The sequence below is a fragment of the Ceratotherium simum genome, chromosome 10, assembly GCF_057802395.1.
Source record: "Ceratotherium simum simum isolate JZ-2026a chromosome 10, ASM5780239v1, whole genome shotgun sequence".
Taxonomy (NCBI): Eukaryota; Metazoa; Chordata; class Mammalia; order Perissodactyla; family Rhinocerotidae; genus Ceratotherium; species Ceratotherium simum.
Window position 1 is genome coordinate 75,129,794 of NC_141909.1, and position 25,042 is coordinate 75,154,835.

Sequence of the window (25,042 nt, forward strand, 5' to 3'; positions counted from 1 at the left end):
CGGTCCTAATCAGTGCTCCAATTTTCACACATTAGATCTGGTGGGGAAGTGACTTCAAGAGCTGTACTAATTCTGGAGGCTCAGGTTTGTTTTTTGCTGAGTACTGTACCTGTAAGAAATGACACTCTTTAGGCTTCTGTAGGTTGATTTGGGGGTTTGAACTTATATACTTGCTTTAAACTTTCCAATGCTGTCAGAAGCAGCCACCCCACCATCCTGACTTTTTCATATTCTGGTTGCCCAGAACCTTGCTATAAATTGGGCATGTGACTTCACGTGATCAGATAGGATAGCTATTTTACAACTGCCTGCCAGAGACAGTGATATTTCCTACCTAGATTCAGGGACTAACCTATTTCAGTGAGATAACTAATCCCCAGTTCCCACAGTTCTCTGGGTATGTTCCCTAGAACACCCACTGTCTGATGTCAACCACCATATAAGTCAGAGATCCTGATTGCAAGCAACCAAGTGTACTCAGTTTATCTCAAGCACACAGGAATTTACTGGAATGATAGTAGAAGCTCTCAGCTTCAATAAAAAGCCTAGGAACAGGCTAAGAAAACAATCAGGATCTCAGGGAGCTCCACAGATAGAGCAGCGGCAGCACAGCCATGGTCACACAACATGAAGGCACTGCTTCTGCCATCGATGAGTCACTTCACTGCCCTCATGGCCTTGCTCTAGAGTCCAAGTTCAGGAGAGAATTGATTGGCTGACCTAGGTCACATACCTGCCCCCAGGAGCAGAAAGGCAAGCCCTCTTAGAATTCTAGAGAGGAAGGCAGGCACTATCTCCCCCCAAGACAACATACAATAGAGGAGAGGCGATTCCTCTAAAGAATTCAGAGCGTTATTAGGAAGTGAGAGTGGATGCCAGACAGCCAAATACGACAAGTGAGTTCTACAAACTGGAAAGTGAAATGAAGGGTAATGGAATCTGCTTGCTGACCTTTTGCCCAAAGCCAAACCCTGGAGATATTCAGTTTACATTTTATTAAGGGAAGAGAGAGCTTCTTAAGCCAGACCTAGTCCCTAAAATGGTAATTTGGTCTGTGATCTGTTGATCTTTGTAAAAAACAAACAAGCAAACAAAACAAAACAAAACCACTGATTAAACAATATGCTTCATTATGATACTGACAACAAGAAGAAGAATTGGTCACTGTTAAAGAATATAAAAAAAAACTTTTATTTTGAAAATGGCTACAAACAAGTTAAGAAGAAAGCATATCTTTGCCGTCTTTCCAATATCAACTCCATCCCTGGGCAACCAAATGTAGGTCACAGTGAGTTTCCCTTTAATGAAGTATTTTCGCTAAAAAATGAAGAAGGAATGATGAATTTAGAATCACCATTTTGCAACCCCTAATAAATAAATGGATCTATGCATTGTGCGTCAATGGCCACCAATACCAGAAAATGAGAGCCCATTAGGCATTAGGTATCTTTTTACAGAAGAACACACCACCTTTGAAGTGATCTTTCCAAAAATAATGAACATGACTCTGATCAAGCCCATACTCAACTAGCAATTTATAAGAAATACAGACACAAGAAGAACATGTTAAATTAATCACAAAGATGCAAACAGCAAAATCTAGACCATGGGAAACTATACAAAACAAACAGGTTGGGTTCATCAACAAATAGTAAGAAAAAGGAGAGAGAAAGAGATGGAGGTAGAACCCATAAATTAAGAGACAACTGGCACAAAACCAATCACAGTATAAACTACTTGGATCCCGATTCAAACAAAACAGCTGCAAAAAAAAAAAGAAAAAAATGACACTTATTGGACCATCAGAAATCGGAATACTGACTGGACATTTAATTAAAGGAATCGTTGTTAACTGAGGTATGATAATAATAGTATTGTGGTTGTGTTAGCTTTATAAACTGAAATATTTACATAGAAATGATGTCTGGAATTTCTCTCAAAATAATATTGAGGGGGAAAGTGGGTGAAAAATGTTGATGAAATAAGATTGACTGTGAGTAAATTATGGAAGCTAGATGATGGCAACATGAGATTATATTGTATTTTTCTATCAACTTTTGGATGTTTGAAATTTTCCATAATAAAAAGTTTAAAAACAAGAACAATGCACCACTTCTTGTGCCCTATCAGTTCCTTGCCTTCTCTTAAATTTTCATAATATAGTGCCTACGTGCGAGCCCCGGCACAGAATGAAGCAAGGCTCTGGCTGCCCTTGTCGTGATCACGTGACTTTCTCACATGATTGGGCAAAACATCAGTAGTGCTGAGGTCAGCAGTGTTTGCCCTATGGCTAACATAGTATTTTTTTGGTCATAACTTCTATGATAACTGATTATGATAACTATGATAACTAAAGTATTTCAGGTATATTCAATATTCTGTGAAATAACATTAATTAGTAATGCTAAAAATTAAATTAAGCCCAATGTAATTTTCTCTTCAAATTGAAGGTCTATGTATTCATTAAAACAATTAGGTTTAGGGCATCAAAAAGAGTCATGATAGAAATGGATTATAAAACATTAAGTAAGAATCTATGAGTCCATAAGGATACCTTATAGACAGGAAGATACATGGGGGGAAACCTGGCTTTACAAAAATTTGTCAGCCAATAACTGTAGAAGGAATAATAAAATACGATTTTTCAGCCCTCTCCTGTCCCCAAAGACCATGTTATAAATGACTGAAGCAAAGATCTTTCATGGATGCTAAAACCTCTGGGTGAAAAGTTCTTGGGGAACACCACACACAAAAGGTCTCAAATTATTACTTCACAGATTATTTACTAATTACAAAAGGAAAACTGTACTTTTACAGTGGAGAGATCTGGCGGCCACCACCCATTAACCAAGTGATCATCACACTTAGCAAGACCAATAAGTGGGACGACCTGACATCATGTGGCTCCTGTTCTGATGCAGTGAGAAGTACATGTCACCACCTCTATATACTTCTTGCCAAAAATATTTATCCTGAATCTACTCAGGAGGAAATAAGACAACATGCTGACAATTGGTGAATCTACAGGAAGGTTATATTGGGTGTGCTTTGTATTTTCAGTTTTTTCTAAATCTTAAATTTTTCCAAATGAAAAGTTTTTTATATATTTGAAAAATATAATTTGGTTTATGTTTTGCAAATTTCTATACAATATGAAAAACAAGCAAATGTAAGGGTGGTCTAAGTCTTGAGTTAAAATCAACTCATCTCTCCAAAAGTAAATAAGCCTAACCAAAGTTAAGGCAGAATTCCACCTGGTCCCTCCCTGACCCACAGCCATATCCTCTATCTGACCTCTATCTTGTCACAGAGATGAACAATATAGCTTTTCCTGTCTCCACCAGGTCAAAACACTGAAAAGAAGCAAAACGACAATGTACAACTGACAAAGCACGTCTACTGGCTCCAGAAATAAATTCAAGATTTGGAAGCAAACTCAATTTTCAAAACTTCATTTTTTATCTTTAAATGTAAAAACATTTTCAAGTCCCTTACATTTTTTCAATCTGAAAAAAAAACTGCTGGAATGCTACTCAAAAAACTAACAGTATGCTCTCATCCTTTAGTAGTATTTAAGGATCTATAATAAAACAAATTAAAAGTAGAGGTTCTTAATTAAGCATTTATTGTGCATGAAGGGACCCGAGTTTCAATTTTGGAATCACAAGCTAAATAACCCCACTGAAGTGTCATGACATTTTCGCTTTTGCCTTATTGAAATAGCAAGCCAAAATGTGGTTAATGTATGCTTAGATTTCATGTGTTTAAAAAAGATACATTTATCCAGTTGTAGATTCCAGTGCAAGATGATAAACTACATAGTCTGTTTTTCAAAAGTAATCTACAGTTCAGATCATCTTTTACATTCTTGAAATCTCTGCATTCAAAGGAATAACAAAATGCAGAGCACTGGGCTATCCTTATGTGTACTCAAAGAGGGATAAGAGCCACCGCAAAGGGCAAGATTAATGAAAAATAAGCCTACCATTTCTATTTTGTACAGAGGGTAGGAGTGAAGAGGTGTGTTTAGTGAAAGAGCCATCCCATTGTATGCTAAGTAGTGTTCAATTTTTTGCCAAACCCCCAGCACTTCCAGACAATAAAACCCACAAATTCCTTTATTCTTATATATATTAAAAGGCTTAATATAGAATTAGATTGCACCCTCATTAGGTATGTTTGTATCTTTTATTGTGAATTTTACCATTTAGTGTTAATAAAATGAATTTTAATCAGGCACCAACCTGTGAAGTACCTCTTGAATCCAAAGATAAGTATTTCACAACCAAAACAGAGACAAGGAAAATACTAAACTAATTCTTAAACAAAATCATAGCATCTGAAAGAAAAAAATGCCTAATTGAAGTTTGGCACCTAGGCAAGTAACTCAGAAAGACCCGCAACTGACTCTTAGGAAGGAACCCGAATAATTCCGCAACTCTAAGCAAACACTGTAGATTGCAGAGATTAAGAAACAGTAAACTTTTCGGCACTGAGATACACCAGAAGAATTAACCAACGCTAATGAATGTCGCTAATATAAACGCAAAAGTAAGCAAGAAAGGAAAGAAAGAATATAAATCAAAGGTCCTCAATCCTGCAGGTTTTCTTTTTTTTTTTTTTAAACATTTTATTTATTTTATTTTTTGCCCCCAAAGCCCCAGTAGATAGTTGTATGTCACTGCTGCACACCCTTCTAGTCGCTGTATGTGGGACTCGGCCCTAGGATGGACAGAGAAGTGGTGCCTCGATGCGCACCCGGGATCCGAACCCGGGCCGCCAGCATCGCAGCGCGCGCACTTAACCACCAAGCCACAGGGCCGGCCCATCCTGCAGGTTTTCAAAAGTACACTTCCTGGGATCCACCCCAAACTAGTTCTACTAGAATTTCTTTTTTTTTTTTTTTTTTTTAAGATTTTATTTTTTTTTTATTTATTTTTTCCCTCCAAAGCCCCAGTAGATAGTTGTATGTCATAGCTGCACATCCTTCTAGTTGCTGTATGTGGGACTCGGCCTCAGGATGGACGGAGAAGTGGTGCCTCGGTGCGCCCCCGGGATCCGAACCCAGGCCACCAGCATCGGAGCGCGTGCACTTAACCACCAAGCCATGGGGCCGGCCTCTACTAGAATTTCTGAGATTCAAACCCTGACATCAAAATTTCTTCCCAAGATTCCCAGGTGATTCTTGCATGCATCCAGGGATGAGGATCACTGATACAAATACAAAGAAGATAAAAGAGAGAGAGAGAGAGAGGAAGCAAAAAACCTTCAGAACGTAAGTGCTAATCATGTGATTACCAATTTCTTTGTTTAAAGCATCAGTTATTCCATCTAAACTATGCTCATTAATTTCATAGTACCCTCTACTGGTCAGGAAGGGTATCCATTATTCCTACAACAAAGGTACAGAAGAAATCTCCAACTTTCTCAATTAGTTGAAAGAGAATGTACCTAGAAACAATTAGTGAACCTTCATTATTTCTATATTTTCCCATAATTTAAGTGTAAAATGGGTTGGCAAATATTTTGTTGGCAAAGATGATTTTAAACTTAATCTCAACAGTCAGGAGCAACTTTTTAAAAATATGTCATTTGGCCTATTTCAAGGTTTGTCAACCTTGATACTATTGACATTTTGAACCAAACTATTCTTGGTTACATAGAGCAAACTCTGGATGTAGACAGTTTTACAATATGCAGTAGTAACATTTATTATAAGACACTGAAGGCTATTGTTTGGATATAAATTAGGAGTTTTAAAATCATCTTCATTTCAATTCATTACATGACCATAAGTTTATGTTCTGTATACTGTATGTTTACAGCATCCACGGCCTCTACCCATGAGATGCTGGTAGCAGCACCACCGCCCAAAGTTGTGACAACCAAAAATGTCTCTAGACATTGTCCAATGTCCCCCACCCCCAGAGGAGAGGTGCAATATTGCCTTCAGTTGCAAATCAGTGACTTATCCAATAAAGATGTTCCTGAAAAACTGATAATCAAAATATTTTTAATTAGCAAAAGATGACCTATTCACTAATCAAACCTAAAAATCTTTAATTTTTGTATACCAGGTTCATAAAGAATACCCTATAAGAAATAACAACCATAGTGAAGATTTATTTTTAAATAAATTATGGAATTTGTTCATGGATGCAGTGTGTGTGTACGTGAATGATCTAATTTTTTTTCAATTTAAGCATCTTGTGATATATAAAGAACAAGGAAAAATGAGTTTTATTTTTCTTTAACAGTGTTACTTAGTAATATATTAAATATTAAATCTATGCAGTACAAAGGATTAATCTACGTCTGCTGGTTGCTTTAATTTTTCAATTTAAAAACAAGACCAAAACCAAAACATCTGAACTTTCTGACCTGAAAGAAACAATGAATAGCTGTAATTCTAAAGTAGCATCAATAAGGCAAACATTCTTATGAGTACTAATGAACTATACTAGCACAAGGTAAAATATAAATCTTATTTTGTACTTAATTTGAAATGCTGTGACTAAAATCAATTAACAGACGTTTATTCTGAAAGAAGCTACCATAAAGGCTGCAGACTCAAATACTGATAATGGTTATTCAAAATTAGATTTATGGAATATGTAGAAAATAGGTTGAATTGGAACCTATAGAGTTTTAAAAAATTGTTGCTGATGAATATTATAAAGACAAGGAGGCTACTGTTTTAATATAAATTAGGAGGTTTAAAATCATGTCTCTTTAGTGCTTTCAATTGCTGCACGGCTATAAACCAAAGACCCAAATAATTTCAAATGATCACAGATATTATTTAGGCAAATATTCTCACGTGTAGTACTTTTAATGTTGTGCACATCAAATTACAGTACAAAGACAACTATAAACAAGATGCAGCCACTCTCTTTTCACGAACAGCACACACGCACTACAGTAAACCGAGTTTATATTCCACCATCAAGTGTGGTTCTCCCATTAGTTCACTTTGTGATGGGTCTGAAAACAAACAAAAACAAACATATTAGAGATTCTCAAAAAAAGATAAATTCAATGATTCCACTCACATGAATATCTAGAACAAGCAAACTAATCTAAAGTGACAGAAAACAGACCAGTGGCTACCTGGGGCTAAGGGTGGGGAGACTGACTGCAAGGGGACCAAGGGAACTTCCTGGGTTAATGAAAACATTTTATATCTTGACTGGAGAGACAGTTACACAGCTGTACACATTTGCTAAAATTTACAGAACAATACACTCAAGATGGATGCATTCTACTGTATGCCAATTATACCTCAATAGAGTCAATTTAAAAAGAAAATATAGATTGAAAAAGTTCTCCTTTTTTAAAGTTCTTAAGTTTTCCAGGGGCTTCCCAGACGACTCTAGGAATAATCTTTAATTAAGACATTAAGCAAACTCTTAATCTAATTCGCAAAAAACCTTTCATCTCTATTTTGTGCTCTGTTGCATACACATATACACAAACATAAATCAGAATTCTAGAGCAAGAAAACCTTAAAAATCTTCACTCTCTTGTTTTTATGCATGAGTCAAACTAAAGTCTTATTTTAACTGTGATAATACAGCTAAAAGAGCTTTAAAATGAATAGAGTAAGCTAAATAAAGTACAGCTAAAAATGAATACAGTAAGCTTTCTAAAGACAATTAAGCCCTTTTTTCTTTTTTGCCCTCTACTCCTCACCATAGAACTAGAAACAGAATAAAAACCCAACGAACTCAACTATAAAATTAGTTGGTAAAAATAAATACCCATTCACATTAAAATAATGATCATCAAATTGGATGTTTCCTCACTGGATCTCCTAAGGAACTAGATTATTATGTCACATCATTATTGTGATTATTGTATCAGTTCAGCAATCTATACTCTGGACAGTTGTCACACCACAAAACAGCCTTAGCAACAATTGATACTGCTACAATATTAATAATAGAGTAAACTGCTATGTATACAACAGGCATTCAAAACCCAAACCTAAAAAAACACATCTGCACATGAGGACAAAGAATAGGCAAAGATGTTTGCTGCAGCACTGTTTCATGTTAATGTGTAAGAGAAAAAAGCAAGTTTCTATCAATAAATGTACTGATGTATCATACATACCGTATGATACACACAGTATGATACCAATTGTCTTTAAAAAAGAAACACTAAGCAATGCCAAATAGCTTCTGACCGTATACATATTTGTATGAAGACACACAGAAAAAAGTCTGGAAGGACATACACTAATTAAAAACAACAGGTAACTAGGGAATAAGTGAGAAAAACAGGTTTGGGGGTAATCATGGAGGAACTCAGTTTCAGCTGTAATGTTACAAATTTTTAAACAAAGAATATACTCATTTATATAATGACAACTTTCTTTTAAACTCTGCTTTTTTAAGCTTTTCACTTTAATGAAGTATTTGCTTATAAAATTAATCACTTGCACCAAAACACAGCACACCACACAAGGAAGGCACTGGCCTGTGGTTCCAGCACCTGCTCCGCCACTAGCTCGCTGTGTGACTCAAAGGGAGGACTGAGCTTCTCAGTCAATCTCAGTTTACTCATCTTAAAGGGAGGGAACTGGAGTAAACGGAAGGCCCTTTTCAGCATCAAGAAAAACTCCAGTTTTGACTTTACTACTGCACTCCTCATATTCCCTTCCCTTCCTTGAAAGATGTCCAGATTTTTCTTGGCCAAGCACTTCCCTGATGAGCAAGCAAAACCCTCATCACCTCCAAAACTTTAAAAAATATAAACTGGAGAAATGTACAGATTTTCATCACAGTTTAACAGTCTTCATCTAGTGATTAGATTAATAAACTACTCCCTCATTACAGACTTAAAAATTCCTTCTAGGGGCCAGCCTAGTGGTGTAGTGGTTAAGTTCCCACACTCCGCTTCAGCGGCCTGGGGTTCATGGGTCCAGATCCTGGGCCCGGACCTACGCACCACTCATCAAGCCATGCTGTTGGTGGCATCCCACATACAAAATAGAGGAAGATGGGGCAAGGATGTTAGCTCAGGGCCAATCTTCCACACACACACACACCCCTCCTTCTAAGTCAAAGGTGATGAGGAGAATGTGGTGAGCAAGAAGTTTTAACACTTCCTATGGATCAAGCACCTTACGAGGCACTGGGCACACAAGAGGTAACAAGACAAAGTCCCCAGCTCTCATGAGGCTTACATTTAAGTTGAGGAAGACAAATAAGAAAGAAGGAAAATACCAGATAAGTGCTATGCAAAGAATTAAAAGTAAGGTGAAATGACAGAGTGACTGCGGACTACTTTAGATTGGGTACTCAAGGAAGGCCTCTTGAAAGGAGTGACATTTAAACTGGGATCTGAAAAATGAAGGGGGAAACTATTCTAAGCAGAAGGCACAGCTAACCCAAGGCCCTAAGGTGAAACCACAAATTGCCCATATACTCTGCAATCATAGTTCCCACAAGAGGAAATTACCCAAAGTGCAGTGCAGTGGTCTCATCCTGACAAAAATCACCTACCTAATCAGAGGATCTCTCCAGCTCATATCTACCTTAGAGAGATGCAAGGAATGAATATAAAGAGGTCCACGAGATAGCTAGTGATCTTTTTAATCGTGAAATTACATCACATCACATCACTGCTTAAAATCATTCAATGGCTTTCTATTGCATTCTGAATAAACTTCTTTGCGGTCTGCAAGGCTCTCACTCCTCTGTACTCTGCCTAGCCTTTCAACCTCATCTTATTCCACTCTCTACTCTCCTCAAAACACTTCAGCCATATGGGTCTTCTGAACACACTCTTCTGTGTGTTGGGAGACAGTTCTCTATGAGTCTCTCACAATTCTGCAAATCTTGGAAGCAGAGGCACTGCCTGACCTTGTTCTGGACTCTCTTTCCAAGGCTGTTTCTAAAGTGAACAGCCTCAGAAGACAGAGATCATGTCTCCCCTAGAGCACAGGACAGGCAGGCTGGCTGGCTATTATGAAAGACTCAGGTGCCCTGAACTTGGTGTTCCTCTTCCTATAACAAAATACACCACATATGCAGGTATCACCTGACTCTCTTCTTGCTGCCCTGTGGGAACTAGGGCTCAGGGAACCAACAGAAAAGCTGATACTAGGGCTATTGCTATTGCTGTGAGTAATAAACTGTCCTTTGTCTCTAGTCTTGTCTTCTGCCAGCATCCATGAAATCACAGCAGGCTAACTTGTTAGCTTGTAAGTAGGATAAGATTTTAAACCCTTCAGAGTTCTTCAGCTGTTCTCAGGTTAGAAACCCTAAGTATACTGCTTCTGCCTGAAATATTATTCTCTCTACTTTTAGCTCAACTAATTCAAGTATCTTTCAGGAATCAACTTATATATCATATTCCCAGAGGTACCTGACTCTCCCCCACAACAACAAACTATTTCCCTATCCTTTTTTTTTTTAATAATTTTATTTATTTATTTATTTTCCCCCAAAGCCCCAGTAGATAGTTGTTATGTCATAGGTGACCATCCTTCTAGTTGCTGTATGTGGGACGCGGCCTCAGCATGGCCGGAGAAGCAGTGCGTCGGTGCGTGCCCGGGATCCGAACCCGGGCCGCCAGCAGCGGAGCGCGCGCACTTAACCGCTAAGCCACGGGGCCGGCCCTCCCTATCCTTTTTATTCCTCGAATTTTCCACAATTTGTAATCATGTTTGTGTTTCATCTGTTTTTTTACCTCCCCCCATTAGAAAGCACAGATGTTTTTCTCACTGTGTATATTCAGAGCCTAGCCCACTGCCTGACATATAATAAATATTTGACTGACTGACTGATTAGATAATGCTAAGTCCCTCTCCCTTTCTTTACACAGAACTACAGAAGTCGATTTTTAAATGAATGCATCTTTATAACTAATTAAAAGATAAGACTATATAGATCTGAATTATCACCTTACTAACATTAAATGAGGTCTAAGTTCAACGTAAAAGCTTAGGAATTCTAGGTTTTCCTGCATTCAATAAGTTCCCTCAGGGAAGATTCCCAAGAGGAGGCTCACTACACTTCTGTTGTGTCCACGGCATTTCCTCACCAGACATCAGCAGCCAAGCAAAACTAACATAATTTAATCTTGTCGGGTTTTTCTGTTTCTCCTGACCTGCTGGGGAATAATGAGCAGAGGCAATACAGGACAGAATTCTATTTGTTTATCTTCCTCAGAATCTGAAAAAATAGAGGATCCTGCATGTATTGTTCTTACTGAAAAGTCATTTACCTTATACATAATACAATTATTCAAGGAATTTTGTTAAAAATGACACCTTCTTCTTTCCTACTCACTGTCTACAGAGGCACAAATATTATTTTTTGGGGGGTGACCTATTTTTTAAAGAAAACTTTTATCTTATTTTTTCTAGTCGTTTTAAAAACCAGTCACATCTCACAAACATTTCAAATACTGAAACAGTGATCATTGTTTAAGCTACCCTAAGAACACTGTACTAGACTCACACATCAGACATTATCCTCAGGACATGAAATGAATCACTACCATTAGTTGACTGAAACGACTATAACCTCAGAACTCCATAAATAATTTTCACTTAAAAGCAGTTAAAGAACGGTTATTACCATTAAAGTTTATCTTATTTGCAGTGAATAAAAGGTGAATCCAATCAGCTCTAAGCTCCATGAGAACAAAGATGCTCTTGGTTTTGTTTGCTGCTGTTGCCTTGTACATTACCGGGGCTCCATAAAAAGGTGCTGAATGACACTTACCATTAAGAATATCTTCAAATCCAATAGTCTCATCATTACCCCTCAAAATATCTAGTGAAAGGTTTGAGCTTGGAAGAAATGGAAGACGCTGAACCTTTGGGAAAAGTATGAAAGAGTAAGACTAGAAAAAACCATGGGGGAAAAAACGCTATATAATCTAATTTCATTTTCTTCATTCTTTTTTTGTAAAATTCACAAAATTAAGTAAAATATCAATTTAACCAGTGGGGGGAGGAAGAAAAATACCAGTTCATATTTTAACCCAAACCAAGTTTCAAAAAATTTTTCAAAACTTTACTCAAAATATGCAAAAACACTGAAATTGTAGCTTTTATTAACACTTCATAATCCCATCAGGTTTGCACATATTTTGGGGCTTTGCTTCTGTCCAGGAATAACACAGCAAATACTTGTGATGAAATGAAAAATCTCAGAGCCTAATACCATGCCTCATTTCTAATAAATGTGGGATGATCAAATTCCTGAAGAAACTCCAATTCAGTGACAGCATATTCTACTTAGCAAACTGATGACTTCATTTTGTACGCTGTTTTGTATTGCTCATAGTACAAATGTAAGTTATGATCCTCTAAAACAGTAGTGGTAACCAGAAATGAAGATCTAAGTCACCTGTTGGGCCTTTAAAACATATAATGCCATTCTGAACTAGTGTCATCCCCTTTTTTCAAGTATCAAATATGTATACCGCAGACTGGTACCTAAGTATGGTTGAGAAAGCATAGGCTGTGGAGTCAGAGAGATCTGGATTCAAATTCTTATTTGACCACTTAGCCATTCTAGGGCTTTGCATAGCTACCTAATCTGTCTCACCCTCAGTTTCCTCATCTGTGAAATAGGATAATACCACCTTCCTCTCAAATGTGTAGTATGGTGTAGGTGTAAACTATGTATATAGTATAGTCACTGGCACATACTTGGTACTCAACAAACTTTAAAGTAACCAAATGAAATTTTCAATTTTTCCGTTCTTCATTACCTGTCCAGCAGTTATAACTGGAATCAATGCAAATAATTTTGGATATAAACAAAAAAATATCAAAAGAGTAATAAGTGGTCAGTGGCTAATGACTCTAGTATTTTAAAGTAATCATAACTTTAGAATCTAAGGGGCAGTTAAGACTTTTCCCCCTCAAGAAAATGTATCCAGACTAAAAATATTTTCAATTACTAATGGCCTACAGAGTTACTTAAATCTTTATGGCATGCAAAAATTTTTCTAGATTATCTAAATTAAAAAAAAAAAAAAGGAAGTGGGGAGGATAGAAGAGGAAGAAGAAATAGGAACCTGTAAATAAAGATAGTAAGGGGGCTGGTAGGTAGTTTGATCAGAGGTACGGTCCTGAGAAAGCATCAAAGGCAGGGATCAGCAGGCAGTTGTAATACATCTTGACAAGTAAGAACTGCAATAGTATAGGGATCAGAAAAAAAGGGCCAGAATTCTGAGCAAAGATTTTTGGATTAAATGGGATTAAAAGCTTAGGCCCAAAATAAGAGCAATATGTAGCTGGAATCTGAGTAGCAGGAGAATAAAAGGAAGCTAACAATTCTGTGCCAAATATTTGTTATTTCATTGAATCTTCAGAATAACCCTATACTGTTCTTATTGATAACTCCATTTCACATTAAAAACAAGCAAAACAATCTGAGGCTCAGAAAGGTCCCTAACTTATTTAAGTTCTTAAGACTAGCAGATGGTGGAGCAAAGATTCACATGCAGGTTACTGTCACTTAAAGCGATGTATGAGCTTGCAAAGCTCTATCCTTGGAAGAAAGTTCTAAAACAGCTTCCAGGATGACTTAGCCAATACAATTGACGGCATTAATGGAATTTACTGAAAAAGGCACAATTTTGGCGAGGTGAGAGAAGGGAATTCACAGAAATAGGAAGAACACGTGGAAAAGCCAAAAGGTAGAAGAATATCATTAGTCAGAAAACTGTTAAGTAGTTGAGGAGGGTATGGAGTATGGTGGAGAGCAAGGAGACGCCAATGCATGAAGAGGGCCACGTTAAGAAGTTGGGTTTTGGGCCAGCCCCATGGTGTAGCAGTTAAGTGCGTGCGCTCCGCTGCTGGAGTCCCGGTTCGGATGCCAGGTGGACACCAATGCACCGCTTATCAGGCCATGCTGTGGCAGCGTCCCACATAAAGTGGAGGAAGATGGGCATGGATGTTACCTCAGGGCCAGTCTTCCTCAGCAAAAAAAAAAAAAAAACACACAGAGGATTGGCATGGATGTTAGCTCAGGGCTGATCTTCCTCACCAAAAAAAAAAAAAAAAAGGAAGTTGGGTTTTATTTTGAGGGCAAAGTGAGGGGAATGACACGATCAAATCTGTGATTCACAAAGGTCATTCTGGCTAGGTCATTCTGGTCACTCCACAACGGAGTGGAGGGCAGCAGGGGTGGATGTTGCAGTAATCCAGATGAAGCAGAGGAGGGGTCAGAACCAATGTATAGTAGCAACGGTGAGAAGAGGTAGTTGACTGGATGTTAGGGGGTGCAGCTGGAGTTTGGGATGAGGTGATGGGTGAGATAACCAAAGCTAATGCTCCAACTTCTGCCTTAGGAAAAAATCTATTCATACATGATAAGGAGTACATGAGGAATAGAGTTATCCTGTACTTGCACATGTGAAATCTGAAGTGCCTAGAGGGCTTCCAATTGGAGAAGCCTATAGGTTACAGCTCATGAGAATTATAACTTGGGAGTTATCAACATACAAATAATAACGAAAGCTACAGGAACAGACAGGAAATAATAGGGCGAGGAGAGAGAAGGAGATGGGGTACTAACAAAACTGGTATTTCAGGGAACAGAAAAAAACAAAAGGAACATACACAGAGAGATCTGAGGACAAGGGTTCAGAGAGGAGGAGGCTTCAGGAAAGTGTGGAGTTCTAAAAGCCAAGAGAAGAAGGAAGGAGCCATTAGTGGTACCTACCACAGGAAGATCAAGCAAAATGAGGGCATAAGAATGTCCACATTGTTCAGGAGCAATTTTGTTGATGTGATGGGAGCCAGAAAAGTGGGTTGAGTGAATAGGAGGTAAAGGAGTATATACAGCAAACGTAGGCAACTTTTTTAAGACAGGACTTGCAAAAGCATACCCAATGAGAATCAAATTGCTATAAAGGGATTTGGGATTGAAACAATTTTTGTTTTGTTTTGTTTTGTTTTAAAAGACAAAAGAAGTCTTTTAAAAGAGAAGGAATATATGTAAATGCTGCTGGTGAGTCACAGCAAGAACAGAGAGAGGTTAAAGATACAGAAAGGATCACCAAAGAGGGAATTCCCTGAAGCAGTGTGATGTGATAGAACCCAGAGCACAAGTGGAGGGACAGTTCTTACACACCTGGAAGGACACTTTTGAAGATCTTATTCCTGAGCAACAAGTATACTCAGCTATATACAAACTGCCCACTAGATACTTCCACTTGGATATTCCTAAATTCAATGTAACCCCCCAAAAGAAGAAAAACATGAAAGCAGATGAGTAAGCTTTCAGACACTGAGCCTATAATTTGAAGGAGTTTTCCATTTAATGGCTTCTTGTTTTCCTCTATGAAGCAGGAATTGAGGTTATTTCCTAAAAAGGAGGAAAGTATAATAGTGGTTGTAGGGGAGATGAGAAGGTAGGTTTGTAAAGCTGTTGTTAAAACAGAAGAGTCCTTCCCAATGATATCAACACACGTGTGGGAACCACACATAACCGACATCCAAAAACTCACCTGCTGTACTGCCTTGAATTCCATTTGTAATTTTAGTGGGGCAAACAGACCCTGGATGTTTCTCAGTGTGGAAAAATTCATTTTATCCTGGTTGAGCTGGAACTACAAAAGACAACAATGCCATTTTAAATGTTACACTCAACATTTTGCTTTCAAAACTGATAGCACTGACACATATGTAACACAATACTTAGATGAAGGATTTTAATATCCATAACTGAAATAAAAACACGAAGTACTTTTACTATTTCTTCAACAAATTTTAGAATATATATGTCTATATTTTATCCAGCACGCAGGTGTGCTTCACCAGTGTAAAACTGCCACCTAAAGTCTGGATTTACAAAACTAATAAATTAAGCATAACCACATTTCAGTGCTTTTGATTAGAATTACTGCAAATTTGGTAGCAAAGAAAAGGTATAAACAATTTCAGATCTAGAAAGTTAACGTAGAGTGACAGAAATTAATAATGAATTTATATTCTAAGTACAAAAGTATATATCTCAAAGGACTTCATAAAAGAAATAATCAGATCTACTATACCATCCTGTTAATTAAACTACAATGTTTAAACTCCACTTTTTTGGGTAATTGATTCTGAAAGAAAAAACTCTCAAAACTCTAAAAGTCTGTCCAGATTGTACTGAGTACTAACAAGCAATGTTTTTCTGGAATTATACTTTTACTAAGCACTGATATTACTTCTAAAAACTTTTATTGCAATTTAATGTGCTTCAGGCAAAATGAATCAACTTGACTCATGGATTCCAAAACATAAGTTTCCCAAATGGCTCTTAAGGATAGCGGATAAGATATGCAAACAGACTGCCACAAAGATCTGTCTAAGCTAAAATAATTATAATGAGGTAAAGTGACCTCTGTGATCATTTTTTATTACATTATATTCTCTTGATAAGATTTTTTTCTAACAGTCATCAAAAAAAATCATTTTGACAAAAAAAATCTATTGAGATTAGTGCCCAACTGGAACACGACCTGGAGGCAATACATATGAATTCTGACGGTAAAATATCTAGCAATATGGTTTTTAATTACTTTAGCTTGAGAGCAAAATTTTGACTGATGGTCCTTAGGGACAATATGCAATATTTTAATTATGGGTATATGATCTGAAAGTTCTAATTGAAAGGTTTCCCTTAAATATTGAGTTATCCTCATAAGTAAACAAAATTTTACGTAGAAAAATTTAATTTTATAAACTTTGATGAATATACTCAACTTGTAACGTGATGGCAAACTGCAATTATCAATTAACATATACTTCATTATTAGCAACCATGCGCAAAATTAGAATTAGGCTCTGTAGTGATATAAAACAAAACAGAAGAAACAGACTACCCGGGAGGAGGTTATCTAGTCTATTTGGGAAGACACTACCTATATAGATCAGGGCTTCCCAACCCTTGCCACTAGTGACATCCTGGGCCAGATAATTTTTTATTGTAGGGGGCGGGGACTGTCTTGTGCACTGTAGGATGTTTAGCAACATCCCTGGCCTCTACCCAAAAGATGCCAGTACCAAAGATCCTTCCCCCCCAACACCAGACATTGTCAAATGTCCCTGGGGGACAAACTCATCCCTAGTTGAGAACCCCTGGTATACATGATGATGGTCATCTTCCATCACTATCACCACTGCAACTCTCAATCATGGAGAGCTACTATAAGCCAGCACATACCAAGGGATGGACTATTACTAACTCCATTTTACAGATGAGGAAACTAAGACTTAAGGATCATTGAGATTAAGCAACTTGCTCAAGTTTACTTAGCTAGTAAGTGTGGTGCCAAGAATTTAAACCTATATAGTTCAACCACACAATCCATGCTAAAAGACTTAAAGTAAATGTCACAGAATTTCAAGAGACTGCCATTAGCTGGTAAAGTGATTAAGGAAGATGACATCAGCAGTAGATGTAAGCTGAGTCTCAAAAGATCTATGAAATTTTTAGACTCTTCACCATTTTGGTCAGTCTTACTCAGATCTGTCAAAGTTTCTCTTAACATGTATTGTTCAGAATTGAACCAATATTCCAAATCTAACAGTCAGACTAATACATAGGAAAGTGAGACTATAATCTCCCTTGATTTGAGCCCCATCTAATTATCAATCAAATCCAAGACTGCATTAACTGTTTGTAATCTGCTGGTTTATACTGAACATACAATTAAAATTGTCAAGTTTTAGGGGCCAGCCTGGTAGCATAGTGGTTAAGTGTGTGTGCTCCACTTCAGCGGCCCGGGGTTCACAGGTTCGGATCCCAGGCGCAGACCTACACACCACTTATCAAGCCATGCTGTGGCAGGTGTCCCACATATAAAGTAGAGGAAGATGGGCATGGATGTTAGCCCAGGGCCGATCTTCCTCAGCAAAAAGTGGAGGATTGGCAACAGATGTTAGCTCAGGGTTAATCTTCCTCACCAAAAAAAAAAAAAAAAAAAAAGTCAAGCCTTATGTAACAAGTCAGGTTTACCCCTTCTAAACATGTACAATTCATTTTTTTAACCCAAATGAAGAACTTCACAATCACCTCTAATAAGTGTTTTTCTTGAAGTTTTGGTCTAGTCTTTTGGTCTATTGTGTCATCTGTGATATAGTTCACTTATTCATCAAAATGAGCTATCTTTATCAGCTTTTTCTTTCATAAACCTGATTTACATGCTTTCTATGATTAGCCTCTATGGTTGAAAAACATTTAACCTTTCTAAGTCAACTTCTGAGCATGAAACCAGAATGCACTTAAAGCAACTAGGAGTCCTTTTATTTCTCATCTAATGTGAACTTGAATTTCATCATTATATTATTTGTTCTACTCATTCTTATAGAAAGATATTTCTCCCTACTAAAAGAGGAAGGAAGCAAAAAACAAATGGAATAGGTCAGCTTTCTGCTAACTGGGTAACACTGCACCACTTTCCCCAAGTACTAAGATACCTCCTTCTTCTTGCTCTGAACGTACATTTAAAAACCCTTTAAGTTGTCTTTGGAACATCTGTACAGGCTATACTCTCTTTGGGAGTGACCTTTCCCCACCAATTTACCTGGTAAATACTGGTCTAAAACTGTTCAAATATCCCCTCCTCTATAAAGCCTTCCAAAAGCCCTAACAAAGGTGGTTGCTCCATCCTCGGTCCTCTACAGCACTTTATGAAGTCCCTATCCACTGCTTGTACTCCCATTAAATTTTCAGCCCCTTAAGGATGGAGATTATGTCCTCTTCACCTGTGTACCTACTGTGCCTAGCAAGTGGATACATCCCTCAGTAACTTAGAGATGCGGGGCTTGAGAAAGAGGTCAAGGCTAGATACGGACTTGGAGGTCAACAGCAAAAATGGCAGGCGAAAAATATAAAAGAAAACAAGGTCATCAAACAAGAAAATATTGTAAGAGAAATAGAGAGGTGGACCGACCTTTAGAAATGTCCAAAAAAAAGACAGGAGAAGAATGTGTAGAAAGAGAGCTTTAGTGAAGCAGTATAACGATAACTCAAAGCCTACTCTAAAGAATATTGAAAATAAGTCCTCCTATTCACGGTCAAATGCTCAACACCAGAATTATCTTAATAAATGAAACCACAAAAATATTACTAAAAGTATTTTTTGACTAGAGGATAAAAATACAGACACAGTAACATAACTTACATTTTTTTCTGATAATTCAAGAGGATGACTGGGCAAAAGCTCATTTTTCACAGAAGAAAAACTGAAAGTAAACATTTAAAAGGGAGATTAAATATCACTCAAGACCCAAAGCTCAAAATCACATCTATCGAGGGTATAACTATAATGGAATGGCACAAGGCAGTTTTTTTGGGATAATGAAACTGTTCTGTATCCTGACTATGATGGTGGTTACAGGAATTGATACATGTATTAAAATTCATATAACTATACACCAAAAGAAAAAAAGTCAAATTTACTGTATGATAATTGTTTTAAAATGCATCTCTTACAGATATTGGTGGCTAAGACCTCAATTCACTAGGGGGAACCATCCAAAAAATGTTGCTAAGTGATGCCCTATATCTAGAAGAAATTTAATAAAGTATGTTCATTACTATTACTCTGATGACATACTTCTTGTATTATATAAACTATCTAAGCCTCTTCTGTTCAGGTCTAATGTCTACTCAGTATTTAATATATCTTTAATAAACACATGGTGACAATATGTTTACATTTACTGAATATCTACTATGTACAAAGTATTATGTTAGGTGACACATAGCTAGAATCAGGCCACTGGTCTTTATCACTCCAGATACATAAAGATGACTATCTTATTGTCCAAACCAGGATTTGAGAGCTGAAAGAAACCTTAGAAATTCTGTAACAACCTTTTATTGAAAATCGTCTTTGTACAGAACATTACTCTAGAAGTGAAATTTGAAAATGGTTCTGCTCATGACAATCTTAGTCTAACTGGAAAGAAAAAGGATCATTTCACATGAAAAAATAAATAAATAAGGAAACCATCAGGACTTTGTTACCGGCTTATGAATTAGACTATACTATAAATAAATAAGGAAACCATCAGGACTTTGTTACCGGCTTATGAATTAGACTATACTATAAATTAAATGATATCTCCAATTCCAAAGACTATATACTGCATCTTCCACTACAAAATGGAAAGACTATAATAAGGCATTATGCCTGTCCCCAGACACCGGGGTACAGTGATACTCTATTATAGTAAGACTAATAAACACCTTAAAATTAGACACAAAATTCAAAAATTCAAAACAGCATGTTCATGGGGGAAAGGCATTATCCTTATTTGATTAAGCAGAAAAGCAACCTGCGAAGAAAAAGAACTAGTACCAGAAACTGACACCTAAACATATAGAATCATAAAGGAAATGGAGGGAAGGGGTATAATTGTGCTGAAGCTAGACAAGAAAAATAATAGCAGCTAACACTTACTAAGTGCTTATTAATGTCAGGTACCATTCTAAGTATTATTCATGTATTAACTCATTTATTCCTCAAAATAAGATCTATACTATTAATAGATTGCAGACAATGAGAGATAGAGCAATTAAGTAACTCGCCCAAAGGCATACATTTAGTAAACAGCAAAGCCAGGATCAAAACCCAGGCGGCCTGAGTCCAAAGTCCATGCTCTTAACTGCTATGTTCTACTGTCTCCTCCCCAAAAAGTGAATTACTCCAATAGTTAATAAGACAAGGAGACAAATGGCCCTCCAAGTTATCAGTAGCAAAAACAAGAATCCTATCAAATCATGCTACTGGGTAACATCTCCTAGGAGGATGCCCTATTCTAGGAACTACCACTGTGATACGACGGTTCTTCCACTATAGAAAACACCTAAGCCTCTGTTCCTCTCCTAAGTCTAAGGTATATTACTTGCTATCTCCAAATTACATATACATTTACAGACTATCGAAATATTTAAAGAACACTGTGAAAAATAATTCACAGAAACATTGTATTATAACAAAGTCAAAGTCACAACTCTCCCATACCCTTTTCGAAGAAGATCATGACTTTCAAAAGGTCCACTTGCTGAAAGTTCAGTAACTGGAATACTGTCCTTTAGCTGAGATCCGAGTCCTCTGGCATTCTAAAACACAAATAAAAAACTATTAAATACAAAAAATTTTTAAAATCCCACACTGAACACCTAGGTTAAAAACACTGCTTAGGCACTAGAGAGAAAAGATAAGGTCTCTGCCCTCAAAGAGCCCACAATCTAGACAACTACGATGAGCCTTAAGCATTATGGTAGAGAGACATACATGGTACAGTGAATAATACTGAATTTGAGGATAAGAAGGATTCCTGAGTTGATCTTTGAATGACGTCAGATTGAAAGACATTCCAGGAAAAAAAGAACATGGGTAAAGCTATAAAAATATAAATGTACAAACCACAAGTAGTGTGAGGTGACTAGCTAAAAAGTTGTATAAGCGAGGCAGAAGTAAAGGCTGGCAAAATGAAAAGCCTTAAACACGCAAAGAAATTTGAGTTTTATTCTGAAACTGATAGAGAGCCTCTGAAAGGTTAGGGCATGATCAGATTTACTTTCATTGGAGAGATCCCTCCCTTAGGTTGGAATGATTAGCACAGAATGCAAGAAGTCGAGGACAGAATCCTGAGGAATACCATTCCTTAAGGACAAGGAAATGGGATCAAGAACGGACAGAATTGGAGCCAGCCCGGTGGCGCAAGCGGTTAAGTGTGCACGCTCCACTGTGGCGGCCCAGGGTTTGCCGGTTCGGATCCCAGGCGTGCACCAACACACTGCTTGGCAAGCCATGCTGTGGCGGCGTCCCATATAAAGTGGAGGAAGACGGGCACGGATGTTAGCCCAGGGCCAGTTTTCCTCAGCAAAAAGAGGAGGATTGGCAGATGTTAGCTCAAGGCCGATCTTCCTCACAAAAAAAGAAAAAAAAAAAGGGACAGAATTGCTAGAAGAGTGGTCACAGAAGCTAATAAAAAAAGGAGTTTCAGAAAGTATTTGGTTTCTATTAGAGAACAGTACTACCTATGAAAAATAAATGTATCTAATCAGAATAATGAAAAACAAAAACAAAGACTCACAGTGCATTTGGTAGTGATGTATCATCACCCTATGTAATACTATAAAACACTCACCAAATATTTATTAAGCATCTATTATGTGGCAGGTACTCTGCTAGATGCTAAAGATACATGTTTACCCTGGGTTCCAGGGCTTAGTCTAATGAAGACAGATTAAACAAACAAATAAAATGTAATAAATGTTACAACAGGTAAAACACAAGATACTGCCTTTAAATCACTCACTGCTCAAGTACAGTATCCCTGCAATTCTGCAGAAAAACTGAAAACTGCTAAAGGTAGTTTGGTATTCAGTCTTCCACTATTCTAGGAGAAACTATTCTGAGAAACCAACTTTTTTACTAATTTCTTAATTCATCTGTATACTTTATCTGGTCAGGTACTTGATATCCTGTGCAGGGTTTCTTCAATCTACCATTGCAGTCCAGGCTCCAACCTGGATAACCTCAAGTGCACTCTACTGGGTCTTGCTGCCTCTACACTCTTCCATTTTCCAGTTCTGCATATCAAGGTTTTCCTAAAACACACAACCTCTCCTACCAAAGCTGTTAAAACACCTTTCACTGATTCATCCATGTCTTGTCTGATTCATCCATGTCTTGTCTGAAGAACAAAGTCCAAGATCCTTAGCCTGGAACTCAAGAACCTGCAGAAGAGGTTTCAATTCTCCTACACAGAAGTGACGGTCAATCAGGAAAAGATCTGGAATCTAGTGTGGACTGTCACTAACCTACTATGTGACTGTAATCAAGGCAGACAACCTCTCTGACCCTGTTTACTCATCTGTACCAGGTACCTGAACTTTTTCCAGGACTAGAGCTGTAGGACTGTACCTTTCCAAACATATGCCCTGTTACTTTCCTGTGTGAACATTCTCCTCCTCCCAGGTTGCTTTATTGTAAAATGACAAAATAAAAGTTTCTTCTATACACAAAGAAAATGGGAATTCTGATCTCTGTGTTCTACCGTTATCATTTTCCCAATTTCCTTCTGTAAAATATCAGAATTAGTATTTATGTTTCTAATCAAGTAGCGGAGGAAAACCAATCTACGAAAAGTTAATTATCAGTAGTCACACTTGAGAGTGTTTACAAAATCTCTTTACAATGATCAGCAGTATTTACCAATAAAAGCTTTCTAGATTTGGATGGGCTAGCAGCAGTACTGGTACCAGAGTCAGGGCCAACGCGACTCACGAATCCTTCCTAAATAACACTTTTAAGTTATAAAGAAAGAAAGAGAGAGAGGGAGGACAGAGGAGGAGATGCACTAACAATACTGACAAACGGGGAGTAGCAACTGTCTGATTTTTTTTTTTTCCTCCAACATCTGGCATACTACAAGCTCCCGAAAATGCTTGTCGAGTTATTAAAATGAGACTCCTGGTTGGGGGCTGGTTGTCAGGGCGGTTCCGAGATCCAGGGGTGGGTGAGCGTTTTGAGAGCTCGGAACTCCCCGAGGTTCTACCCGCAGGGAAGGGCAGCCGGCGGCGCCCCACACAGAACGCGACACTTTCGGTTTTGTCCTTTGCAGACCCGCGCCAACGACGGGGAAGGGACCGGGACCTACCGGGGGACTTGGGGACGGCAGGGCGCAAACCGAGAGAAAAGGGGGTGGTAGAAGACCATGAAAACGAAGCGCCGTTCGCGGGCCCTGCGCCGGAGCCCGGCCCGGGCGACAGCCACGAACCCCCCAACCCCGTGACTCGGCAGAACATGGCGCGCGAGGCCAGCCTCATCGCCCTGCCGCTGCCGCCGCCGGGGACCGGCTGGGAGGCGGCGGCCTGTTCCTGCAGGGCCACAGTCCCGAGCCCGCCGGGAACTCGGGTCGCCCGGGGTCTCACTCACCATCTTCAACACGCTCTGCGCGCAGGCTCTCAGCCCGGTTACCGTCAGCCGACCCCGCCGCTCACTTCCGTTTCCGGGGCTGCCCCCCCACATCCGCCGGAAGTGCGTCCGTCCGGGCGAGGAAGGAAGTAGGGCGCGGGGCGACGTGAGGGAGCAGCGCGGGGCCGGGGCTCCCACGCCTGAAGTCCCGAGGGACCGGGGGCCAAGGGCGCAGTAAGGGTGTGGGCTGGGAGGAGGGCGGGGTGGGGACGAGATGTGCCGGAGGAGAGGGAAGACGCGCACCTCCGCTCTCTTAATAATAAACATCTCCCGTTCGTACAACAGTGGAAGATGTGCAACGTGCTCTGGAGATGCATCGCCTTATATAATACAAAACCTCCTTGAGGTAGATACTGCATTTTTCATAACGGGAAACGAGGCTTAGGTGAGATGAGTGATTTGCCTGCGGTCATTCAGCTAGTAAGGCAAACGAGGAACACAAGGCTTCTGCCAGTTTATTTTTTAAATCATTCGTGGAAGGACTGCTATGTTTAGGACCCTGTGATGAGGCTAAGAATTCAGAAACGAATCGGGCTGGGGTGGTTCCTGGGCTAGAGGAGCCGGGGAAGTGGGTGTGGGACAACTAAGTAAATATGATAATTACTGATATGTAGTGGGCTCTTACTAGATAGCAAAACAATTCTAAATGCTTTACATGAATTATCTTTTTTAATCCTTTCAGTTATCTTATGAAGTAGATACTATTACCCCAATTTTACAGACAAGGAAACCAAAATATAAAAGAGGTTAAATAGATAAGGCCCAAGGAGCCCTAATCATAGCGCTACAGTATTGCTTTCCAAATATAATGTGATAAAATGACCTTATGCTCTGTCACTATATAATGGAGATAACTTAAGGAATCCTTGGGCTAATAGCCAAGGGATGAGAGTGAACTAGTTTGAGGTAGGTGAGTATATGAAAGAACATTACTGGTAGTTTTGCTTGTGCAAAATCTCAGGTGAGAAAGAAGGCCTGTGTGGCCTAAGTTCAGGGTAATGTGAGATGAGGCTGTAAGTAGATGGAGGCAAGTTTATTATAGAGGCCCTTGTGCACCACACTAAAGATGAGGCTTTATCTT

The 25,042-nt window shown here is 38.5% G+C and overlaps 1 protein-coding gene across 1 annotated transcript; it reads right to left on the reverse strand.

Annotated features, from left to right (window-relative positions):
* Nucleotides 1-6,813: 6,813 nt before the first annotated feature.
* POMP (proteasome maturation protein) lies at nt 6,814-24,087 on the reverse strand. Its single transcript, XM_004435290.3, has 6 exons — nt 23,923-24,087; nt 20,998-21,095; nt 19,150-19,210; nt 15,484-15,585; nt 11,739-11,832; nt 6,814-6,984 (listed from the first exon to the last, which is right to left on the reverse strand). Exons 1-6 carry the CDS (start codon nt 24,013-24,015, stop codon nt 6,917-6,919), a joined length of 516 nt encoding a protein of 171 aa, XP_004435347.3. The 5' UTR covers nt 24,016-24,087; the 3' UTR covers nt 6,814-6,916.
* Between the last annotated feature and the right edge of the window lie 955 nt (nt 24,088-25,042).

Excerpts from the sequence above, each read along its gene's own strand:
- POMP (XM_004435290.3), bottom strand. The coding sequence starts at position 24,015 with ATGTGGGGGGGCAGCCCCGGAAACGGAAGTGAGCGGCGGGGTCGGCTG. Across the intron at positions 15,586-19,149 it reads TTGAATTATCAGAAAAAAAT|TTCCAGCTCAACCAGGATAA; the intron begins GTAAGTTATGTT and ends TGTCTTTTGTAG. Across the intron at positions 11,833-15,483 it reads AATTCAAGGCAGTACAGCAG|GTTCAGCGTCTTCCATTTCT; the intron begins GTGAGTTTTTGG and ends CTTTTCCCAAAG.